Raw genomic sequence first — 10,858 nt, 5'->3', positions numbered from 1 at the left:
GGAGGTGACAGGATATTACAGTTTATTCACATTCATCAATTTTAAAATAAAGAGAAAAGCCGACCAGTTTCTTTTCCATCGTATTCGTGTAAAAATGACCCAGAGACAAACCAACAACAGTAAAATCCTTAACGATACTAAAGTCCGTCTGTTTATTAAATCCACTAATTATTAAAATCTGTTGTGTTTGTGTTAAACGACACATTTATTCATTAGACCGCTGAGCACAGGACACAGCAACAGGTCAGACCAGCTTTAAAGTGTGAAGCGTGTGTTTCTGACATGCACAATGTGATTATCGCTCCTCCTTTTTTAAAGCAGCCAGTGAGAGGCCCAACTGTTTTGGTCTCGAACTTAAAAAAATGCCGATTCACGAGGAGGAAACAGGGTGTGGGGGAGGTTTTTAGACGTCACCTGTGTGTCGGTCCAGAGCAGCGTCACAGGTAGTGTGTTTAAGCGGCTGTCACCGCTGGGGACAGGTGGCTCGGGTGTGTCCCGGCATGTGGCACAGGCCGCAGGTTCGAGGCTTCTTAGCAGCGGGGGGTTTGTTAGCGCTGGCGTCTCCTCGTGCCGTCCTCCCTGTTCTCCCTCTGTCTCCACCACCGTTAGACCCACCAACAAAACGGCCTGACACAACAGAGGTGAACAAACATGACGGGGTTAGAGGTCACTACGTGAAACACAAAGGACTGTTCTGTGTGACTGTCAGTCTGACGAGCAGACGCCTCAAGGTCTCAGTGGGAGTGTTTGAGTCGTGACTGCGTTTCTTTAGCATTAAGTGAGGATGTATGTGAGGAGCATCTCTCTCCGCTCTGCGTGAACATAATCAGGCATCTTTGGTGTTTCACCGATTCACTGCACTGACTCCAGGCCCGTGGGGCAAATGACCTGACAGTCAGATTAGCAGTCAGACAACGTCTGCAGTGTTTTGTTTATGTGAGCAGTGAAACAGGGTCAGGCTTGTGAGGGAACTGACATTTCAGAGAAGGTAAACACTGTAAACATTTGTTATATGCCACAATATGTGACCAGATCTGTTCTAAAACTCATAACGTCCTTTGCAAAGACTTGGAGATGAGTTTTCTAAGTCTACTAGTGATCCAAATCAAACCCAGCACATCGCACCAGTGCCAGAAAGTGATTTCTGTGTTTTGAAAGGCGACTACACTCCTTCATGCAGCCAAGGTGTCTCAGTGATCTATTTTTAATACAGAGTAAGTAGTAATTGTAGGCAGCAAGTGAGAAAAAAAATACTGCCTGCAATTACTAAGACGTCTTCAGCAGTTGAGCAAACCTCACTGCAGCTCTGAGCATGTGAAAGACACAAACCAAACACTGGCTCTCGACAGGAAATGGCGTTTTGTTTTAAAGGTGACGGCCGCCATCGCACCTGCGTCATGCTCAAGTGTCATCTTAGCGTGCTAATATTTGCAAATTAGCAACAATCAAACACCAAACACAAGGGTTTAGGTTAGAGTGTGACGATTAAAGAATAAGGCTTGTGATTTGTTTTTTATTTGTATTTTTTTTATTTATGCTGTTCTGTGCAGAGAGAAGCTGGAGGAGCAGTGGAACCACAGACCAGTCGACTCCTTCCTTCATAGACTGTAAACAGTGACGGCCGTTCTCGGAGTCTGGAGCTGGTTTTTGGAAACAGACGGGTCTCCCATTGCTGGTGAGGAAGAACCATGTGAACCATGTGAGTCAGCGGTGTGGTTCCCTGCTCTGTTTTTAATAGTTTTTGGACAACAATGGAGGTCTACCGCTCAGACCTTGTTGCTGTTAGGGATTTGTTTATTTTACTTTTTTTTTTTAAATCAGTGGACTCATCCTTTAAGGTTAGGGTTAGGAGTAGTGTGTGTGTGTGTGTGTGTGTGTGTGTGTGTGTGTGTGTGTGTGTGTGTGTGTGTGTGTGTGTGTGTGTGTGTGTGTGTGTGTGTGTGTGTGTGTGTGTGTGTATGAGCCTTGCCTGGTGGGGGGACGTTCTCGTCAGCCCACTGGAAGAAGCCGCACTGCTGCGCTCTTGGTTTCCCACAGGTGTGGAACATCCGGCCCTTGTTCGGCCCGTCCTTCTGCACCGTGCACGTCACTGCTGTCTTATTACAATTACACATTGTCTGCCCCACATGTCCTCCTGCACCCCTTTCCTGTCCTCCAGACGTGTTCCTGAACCCCACTGAGGGTCTTGGGAGCTGGGAGGTCCTTGACATTGGCAGTGGAGGCCCTCGACTCTGTGGTTCCCCCTGCTGACTTGACTCATCTGCCCAGAGGAAGAAGTTGCAGCTCCCAGTGTTGCACTTGTAGAACTGGCGCCCATGGTTGGGACCGTCTTTGCGCACCGTGAGGAGGACAGCGTCCTGACCACAGTTACACACAATTAAGTTGCTGTTGGTGTCACCACTGCCGCCATTACCACCCAGTGGGGGTCGGTGCTGTGGGGTCCAGGAGGGGACAGGAGGAAGAGAAGGTCGAGGATTGGAACATGGGGCTCTGGGTGGACCTGGTCTGGGGGGTCTTGGACCTGGTGGCTGAGGATCATCATCTCCTCCTCCTCCTCCTCCTCCTCCTCCACCCCCTCCTCTTCCTGCTGTTCGGAGGTATTTCAGGTCCAGCACCTCTCTGAGTGTCTCGTCACAGCCACCGATGCAGCCAATAAAGTCTAAAGGCATCATGGGAGGGAGGCTGCCCCGGCGGAACTTGAACTTCAACCTGCAGGATGTAGGACAAACAGGAGTCGGGGAAATTTGAAAACTCTTTCATGATACTGATTTGCCTCTGGTGTGGTCCACACAGTCCACACAGCAGATGCTGCAACTTCTGAATCCTTTTTAAATTTAAAAAGACAAAGCCATTGATAACACGGCATCATTAACACAGGACTGTGCATACTGAGTAAAAATGTGTATGAGGCAAAAGTTGGGATAATGCAGCAAGTTGCTGTGGCAACCAGCGAGGCGGCAGCAAGCAACACGTTAAAAGCTGCACACATCTGCTATTGGCGGCATCTGAAGTTACCCAACAAGCTGAAGTGTGAGTGATACTGTTTGAGTAAGTGCTGTAGTTCAACTCTGAGCTGCGTAGCAATTGCTCCGGTTGCTACGGTAACGGATGCTGGTGTGGAGCACTTTGGCTCGCTGCTAGTGAGCGTGCCCTATATTTGGACTGAGCAGAGGCACGTGCTCAGGGGGTTAACGCCCACTGGTGTAAACAAGGATTCTGACAGAAGCTTCAGCTGTGTTTGTTGGTGTGTGTGCACAGCTGACAGCGCCTACACACACTTCTCAGTCATCCAACACGTGGAATCTGTGTCTGTTTATGACAAAATATGTTTTCAAAGTTGGTAGGTATAGTTGCTGAACTGTGCTGTGAGGAAATGGCTGAAGCAAAGGATCTCTAAGATTTCGAACACAGAGCACAGTAAAGCCAAAGCAGCAGGGCAGCAACATGCAAACTGATTTCAAAGCCTGAATAATTTTGCGTTAATCTGGAAAGAGACTGTAAATCAGCAGGGTTCAAATATTCAGGACTGTAAAATGTAAAAGTCCTGGTTGGGTGTGTTAAAATGTTTTGTGTAACAAACAGACTGTCGACTGTTTTCTAATCCATCTTTCACCTATCTGCCTGACTATTTGCTTAAAGGGGTAATTCCACAATTTAGTACTGGGCTTTCCAACAGCTGAGAGACTCACAAGACAGATTAAAGTCCTGCTGACTGGACAGAAAGTGACTGGATGTTTCAGCTGAAGTGTTTCCATGATGGTCCTGAGCATCTGATGATGGAGCTAACAGTTAATTTTCTGATAGAAACAACCTGAACTTGCTTCATGTGCACTGGCACCTCAACAGCTGAGACAGTTTTTTCAGGTATTTGGTCATAACTTTAAACGTTGACCTGATGATGGCGCTATAGGAAAGGTTAAGGAATCGCCACAGTTATTAGAATTCCTCCAGAGAGGGACCTAAATATCTGACCAATATTTCTTATCCAGCAGTGGATGAGATCCCTCATATGGCATGGATCCAGTAAAAAGTCCAGTGATCCAGTAAGAAGTGAAAACTCACATGTGAACAGGGTGGGGCTGACAGGTGGGGCAGACGCTGTCGTCTCTGCTGACCTCCAGCACTGTGTCGGGGAACCACACCGCCGTCTTACAGGCTGGATAACCCATGCAGGTCAGGTACTTACTGCACCCACAGTATGGTGCAGGGGGGGCACAGCAGAGGAGATGCAGAGAGAGAAACACACGAGTCTAATGAGCTTCTGTCATCTTTTTACATTTTCCAGTCATGTTTTATTTTGTCTTGTTTTCCAACCTTTCAAACAAACTTTGACTTCATATAATTTTGATGTGATGATTAACTTGTTAATTTAGGTAACCAACCACAGTGAAGATTTACTAACCAGTTTTTAGTAACGTTATTACAAAATGACTGAATTGGCCCCTGCAAAGTTTTTATCTAAGAGCTGTGAAACACGGATGTCTAACAATCGTACAGTGGAAATTTTAGATGTCAAGAATCAAACTGGTGATACTAAAGGTTTTAAGCTCTCTTGCTTTGTCTCAACTCACCTGTTTCCCTCCCTCTTCTTCTTCAGCACCATGTCCCGACCACAGTGAGGACACTTCCTGACCGGCAGTGGGATCTCCATGTCCTGCTGCTCTGCTTCAGTGATCTCCTGAGCTGCACCCAGATAGGGCGACAGGGCTTCGTCTAACCTGAGGCAACAACAGAAAAACGTCTTCTAACTTCTGCAGCAGAAATGCACACGTTCATTACGAGGTCGGCTGGGACTAACTTCTTTGCCTTCCTGACGGACTCGATGAAGACGGTCTTGTATTTCTGGACGTGGTGCAGCAGCACGCTCTGCTTGTCCTTCCTGCCTTCTGATACGAGCTTGAGATCTGCCTCCAATTCAGCTCGCAGGTTTGGTTTGGACATCTCATACCCCATGGAGTTGTAACCTAAATATAAAATCCAAGATGTAATCAATAGGCTGCATTAAAATACCATTATAAAGCTTAGTAACACCACTGTGTGTGTGTGTGTGTGCGTGTGTGTGTGTGCGTGTGTACCCTCCACCAGTCCCATGCCGAGCTCTCCAGGGAGAAACCTCTGGTCAGCTGTCAGACCCACATACATGCGACTCTTGATGGTCTCGATGTGCTCTGCATGGGTTGCATCTGTGCCTGTCAAACACAGTTTACCCAGTTTGGATGTTGATAAACCTTTGACCAGTGCATCTCTCTGGAACCACAAAAGGCTCAAGCTTTTCCAATAATATTTGCATTAGCTTATTGTGTAACTTCTGTGGAATTATAAAGAAAAAGTGACTAATTCAAATCTTCTGTGGGACCTGTCAATATTTTCTTATTGGGGTGTCTGTACTCTACCAATGCCGTGTTTCTCCATCAGTGCTATGAGGTCGGCTTCTGTGAGCAGCTGAGGAGGACTCGTCTGACCGTCCACCATCTCGATAGCAGAAGGCTGGAACTGGGAGCCTTGTTCATACACTGGAATCACCTACAGTAGCACAGTACAGTGTTTATCACACGCCAGCAGCAGGAGGCAGCAGACGACTGGAGCCCCATACTGCAGAAAAGCATCTGGCTTTAACACGGCTTTGTTACAGAACAGCAATTTGTACCTTGGTGCTCCACCTGTCATATGGGTAAACATCCAGGTAGTTCCTTGCAATAATCATGAGTCCAGACGTGGAAAACTTCTCCTGGGCGATGTCTATGTCCACCACTGTCTCCTGCCCCAAAGCATCCTGGGATACACAGGCCAGAAAGTGCCGGACAATGAACTCATACACACGGCCCTCGTTGCCCTGGACACAGAAGAAACAGAAAATCAGCTGCCAAACTGTAAAAGAAGTGAGATCATTTCAGCAGCAGAACAAACATGTCTCTGGGAGGAAACTCCTAAGTCAAAGGTACACTGTGCACAAACATCCCCCAGCTTTGCAGACCTACCTGCAGTGTACTGGTGTACTTGATGGGATGTATGGGAGGGTGGGCCTGGTCAGAGTTCTTGCCCTGCCGTGGGTTGGGACCCCCAGGCTGCTCGAGCACCCGCTGGGCGAACGTCCCCCACAAAGGACTTTGCGTCTGCTGCTCCACCAGGGGGCTGAGAGCCAGGCTTGCAGGGAAAATGTTTGTCTCTGTGCGGGGGTAGCTGATAAACCTGCACACACACACAGTCACAAGTTGTCTTCACAGATGAACTCAGAGGAAACACTGCGGAAATAAAAGATCACTGGTAAACTCGTCCATTGAGAGCCCAGATGGCACCTTCTCGTGCACAAAAATCGGAACGCCTGAACAAAAATGACATTTGACCATTTCAAGCCTGTGATGACGTGGCATCAAGCCAGCAATCTGACTGAAACAAAAGAAAGATAAAAAACACAGAAGGCTGATGAAGTGATTTTAGCAAGTGGTTGGACCAAGACAATACTGTGGACCGTGTAAGGACCACAGTGCATATGTACGTTAGTGAAAAGTCACCCCCTCACCCCTGAGTGTAGAGCTTTTCTGCGATTTTCATGGTCTCTTTGGCACTTATTCTCAGCTTCCGTGATGCCAGTTTCTCCAGCTCCTGTTGGGTCAGATGAAGACAAAGGACTGAGCATCCAGGACGCTGAAATTGCCAAACGCTATCGGCTTCGCTAAAAAACAATTACATCCACTCTACACCATTAACAAGAACAAGCCTGTGTGAAGACGACACAAAAGTGAGTGAGTACATTATTAAAACATCCATTTAACACACCTTTGTTGACAGTCTTAAGTCACTTTTTTTTGTTTTTGCTGCTTTGTGAGCAGTGGGTTTCTGTCAGAGATGACTTCATCCTTTGCACGTTAAACAGTGATTCCAACAGATTTAATCCTTGTGCAAAGCCAGATACTCTTACCCCTCTGGTTATCGTTGGTATGCTGTGTAGTGAATGTTGAATAGTGAATTGTGTGTGGCGTTTTTTGACGTCATCCACTGCTCATTCTGTTCTGTCATTCTGTGTGGCTCCTCCTACGCTCTGCTGCAGCTGTGTTCCAGCTGACGCTCTGGTTTTCCCTCCACCTTTATCCAGTCTCACTGTCTGGTTTCTTACTGGTTCAGGCAGTTCCTCGCCACATGGAGCCATGATGCATCAGACACAACCCAAGTCAAAATTCAGACAGCTGACAAGAGCATCAGAAGGTTACAGAACATCAGCTGAAACACAGCAGCACCTGTGGACTCAGCGATTCTTTTCTAACCCTGTTCATTCAGGTTAACTGGAAATCACAGTCAGTTTTGCTGCTTTGACGTTGAACTCTGGGGCCTGTAGTCTCTCTGACCTGTTTGTTTTAAATTAAACATCAGTAAAAGACCCTGCACTTCCACTTAACAATCAGACAGTTATTGTGAGATAATACTGTTCTGAATCATTTCACATTTCAGTGATGTTGCACAGGAGTGTTTTGTTGTGTACTCACTGTGTGTGTGTGTGCAGTTTATTCTCTTACCACAGTGTCCAAAGGCAGCGGCCTCCACTTGCTCTTAGGTTTGCTGGTTACTGAGGTGACTGTTGCTATGGGATCCTGGAAATGAATGAAAAAATATTCTCATGTTCCTTCTTACACGCAGCTTTTAGCCCGTTTTATTCAAGCATTCAAATTTCCTGCTGTGTCCTCGTGAGTGAGCAGCTGCAGGAGGGGGAGACGTGCACACACACACACACACACACACACATAAATGTTGATGGTGGCTGTGTATGAGTTTTTTTTTGTTTATGTTGAATAAATCCAAGTTCAGGACAGTCATGTTGTTTTGCTGATGCTGTTTTTCAGCGTGAATACATTTAGAACGTGTTATGAAAAAGCTGAAGTTTAGCGTTTTTTGTTCTTTTAAAGATTTTGTCACCGTTCTACTTGTGTTTGATCACATCAGTCGAAAGAAATACAGGAAACAGGCGCGGGAGTGGTCAGGCATGCAGCTGCCTCCTGTGGGATTGTACCTTCATCACTGGGAGCGAGATGAGGAGTGGGTTTCTGTTTTGCTTTGGTGTGGACGAGCACGTGTCATGTGATGCAGTTTATACACAATAAAACTGTGAGCTATTACTCACAGAACCAAAAGAAAGAAACAAGCCCAGATTTATGACTCAGCTATGAGTACAGGGACATTTTGTGTTTGTTTTGTCTGACCTCAGTTTGGCTCCTGTCACATCAGGTGAAGACTTTGTGTGAAGACTTTCTCACAGATTCAGACAAACCTCCATCCTGTCACCAGAATCACACACAGGCTTTCACACACTGTACAAGCAGGCACGTACCTCCATGCAGATCTGGTAGAGCACCAGACAGGCAGTGTGGTTGAAGAGACGGTTTCTTTTCCAGCTGAACTCCACAGCATCCTCCTCGACCTCATGGAGCACTGAGACAGACAGCACCGCTTTAAAACCTGAATATTTACATCTTCATTGGATTTGTGTGAGGACTTTATACCTTTGATCTTGTAGAAAGTCTCAGGTATAAATGCCTGGATGGCTTTGAAGCGCTCCACTACAAAGCCCAGAGTGGGAAACTGACAGCTGCCGTATGAGATCAACTGGTTGGCCAGAGACTCTGGAAAGATCTTCTGCAGGCGGAGCGTCTGAAACCGAGTGAAGGATGCACCTGTAGAGTCAGATCATGTTACAGGTCATATTACAAAGTGACAGCATTCTTCATTCTGTGATAAACTGTACACTGACGAGATTGTGATTTCCCTGTATGAATCATTCCCTGTTCAGCTATCCCATAATCCTGAAAGCATCATGTGCATTAGACAGGGTGTGGCCTAACCGATGCGTAGATCGAGCTCCTGGCGAACATCAACGGCATCGCTGATGTTTGTGTCCGGCTCCGTCAGAGTGTCACAAGCTCGTCGGATGGAGTTGGGGGTGATCTCAGAAAACTTTGCCCGAAAGACTTGTAAATTGGGTTTCACTGAAAAGAACATCCACATGTACTATTGTCAGGAGCTCTTTATAACACGTGCACAGAAAAGCTGCTGTTCTCAGTCAGAGAACCGTGGTCAAGCCTGCCCGCAGAGAACAAGAGATACAAAGAGATTATCTACCTGCTTTGCAGACATCGATGATTTCAAAGCCAATGTTTTCCCCCTCTCTGTCACAATCAGTCCAGATCACTAAGGCCTGACACTGCCTCGCCTCTTTCTCTAATGTTCGCTGCACAGGGGGAAGAAAAAAGAAAGAACGAAAATTAGATTTAAGTAGTTGTATAAATCTTTGAAGCCCATTTTTATTAATTAACCATCATTTCATCTGGAAGTTGTGGCCTCCCCCTGTAGAGAGAAGGCAATAAAAAGACATCTTCAGGGCCTAGAGTCAAGTCAGTGCAGTTTGTCCTGCTTTTATTTATAAAATTTGGCCGTGAGTAAATCCTGGTTTCCTCAGACACAGTGTAGCCACAGAAAGAGTAATCGACCCCACAGGTTAACTGAAATACACAGAGTAAAGGAGCGTACCTTAATTGGCATCATGTTATCTGGACAATACTTCTCTACCTCAGCATCAAATAACAGCACAGGACTGCAACTGTGCCTGTGGAGAGAACATATACAGATACAATCAGTTGTTAAGATACTATATGAGAAATAAAAGAGATATATATTTAAATGTACCATTTCTGGAGCGGTGCCTTAAACTCTAGTGCCAGTAAATGGCCTGAAACTGACGTCATTGTTACTGTCACATTCTGGAGGAGGAAGGAGACAAAACAAAACCAGCAAACTCAAACACACTGCAAAAAAATATAATAGTAACAGACATATAGATGCATGTGTTTAATGTTTTCACTTGCCTGGCCAAAGAGATGATATTCATACTCATAGATCTTATTAAACCTTGACATCCCTTCCCTCTGAAATGGAAAAGACAAGTCAGAACAGACAGAACCATCTGTGACACGTCTGTAGTTTTGGCTCTCAGCAGATTTTTCAGGTGTCTCTGTTTCTTTGCTCACCTTCAACAGTTTTTATTATATTTGGCTCTAAGGACAGAAGGAATTAGGTGATATGATGATAAATTGTGATATAATTAGATTTTTGCCAGTCTGAAACCCCCGTTACGAAACAGAGAGAAACAGGAAACTATCACAGTACTGAAACCACAGACAGTAAATTTGTTCCGTTTCTTTTTCTGTCTAATCGTTAGCGGAAGTGACTAACCCTCCTGGCCGTGCCGTTGGACATGATCTCTGCGATGCCTTTGGCTGCATCGTTTTTCTCGGCTACGCACAGGACCCGCTTGATCTGAGCCCGGCTCCGGATCATGTCTTCCTGCCGCGCCGCGTCCGGACCCCGGCCACTCAGAGCCGCACAGAAACACCTCCGCTGGATCCCTGGCCGCTGTAGTCCCGATCGAAGCAAGACTCTCCCGATGAGGGTCGCTATTAGCATCCCCGACCGAGCTCACATGAACCGGCTCTGCTGCTGGGTCTCCACCGTGTTAGCATCTTAGCTAAGGAGGTTTCTTAAAACATGGAGTCGACACTTTGAAACTTCCAGAAAACGTAAAAAACAGTTGACTCACTTCACTTGGGATGAATTAAATACTGAACAGTAACACTAACACAAAAAACCGCTGATCATAAACTTTATCAGGAGCAAATCGACCTTTGGTCTGTTTACAAACTCCGCGCCCGCCTGTCAAACACTGCCGTAATCTAGGTCGTAACACTGTCGTAATACCCAGGAACTGCGTTATAAACCGGTTTATAATAACAAAACAAAGAGTACGTTAAAGTATATACTAATATAGTGTATTACTACAGTATTATTATGAATACTTTTTGTTATGATAGAAAAA

At 45.9% G+C, this 10,858-nt stretch overlaps 1 protein-coding gene and 1 long non-coding RNA gene across 2 annotated transcripts; one reads left to right on the top strand and one right to left on the bottom strand.

The window, feature by feature from the left end:
• On the bottom strand, window positions 1-10,737 carry top3a (DNA topoisomerase III alpha). Its single transcript, XM_026326096.1, has 19 exons — window positions 10,219-10,737; window positions 9,852-9,911; window positions 9,673-9,746; window positions 9,517-9,592; window positions 9,109-9,217; window positions 8,832-8,975; window positions 8,493-8,663; window positions 8,321-8,421; window positions 7,512-7,586; window positions 6,521-6,603; window positions 5,979-6,189; window positions 5,648-5,833; window positions 5,394-5,523; window positions 5,076-5,189; window positions 4,799-4,964; window positions 4,572-4,718; window positions 4,063-4,185; window positions 1,970-2,709; window positions 1-627 (listed from the first exon to the last, which is right to left on the bottom strand). Exons 1-19 carry the CDS (start codon window positions 10,447-10,449, stop codon window positions 464-466), a joined length of 3,105 nt encoding a protein of 1,034 aa, XP_026181881.1. The 5' UTR covers window positions 10,450-10,737; the 3' UTR covers window positions 1-463.
• LOC113141588 (uncharacterized) lies at window positions 3,728-5,652 on the top strand. Its single transcript, XR_003296756.2, has 4 exons — window positions 3,728-3,864; window positions 3,993-4,178; window positions 4,598-4,926; window positions 5,416-5,652. It is a non-coding gene; the product is annotated as an uncharacterized LOC113141588 (long non-coding RNA).
• Window positions 10,738-10,858: the final 121 nt, after the last annotated feature.

The sequence above is a fragment of the Mastacembelus armatus genome, chromosome 8 (assembly GCF_900324485.2).
Source record: "Mastacembelus armatus chromosome 8, fMasArm1.2, whole genome shotgun sequence".
Lineage (NCBI taxonomy): Eukaryota > Metazoa > Chordata > Actinopteri > Synbranchiformes > Mastacembelidae > Mastacembelus > Mastacembelus armatus.
This window is presented reverse-complemented; position numbering and strand designations above follow the sequence as displayed.

Bases quoted from the DNA above. Each gene is read 5' to 3' on its own strand.
- top3a (XM_026326096.1), bottom strand. From the start codon at position 10,449: ATGCTAATAGCGACCCTCATCGGGAGAGTCTTGCTTCGATCGGGACTA. The intron at 8,664-8,831 runs GTTAGGCCACAC...CTGACTCTACAG, and splicing joins GGAGCTCGATCTACGCATCG to GTGCATCCTTCACTCGGTTT. The intron at 628-1,969 runs GCAAGGCTCATA...CTGTTGTGTCAG, and splicing joins CGAGAACGTCCCCCCACCAG to GCCGTTTTGTTGGTGGGTCT.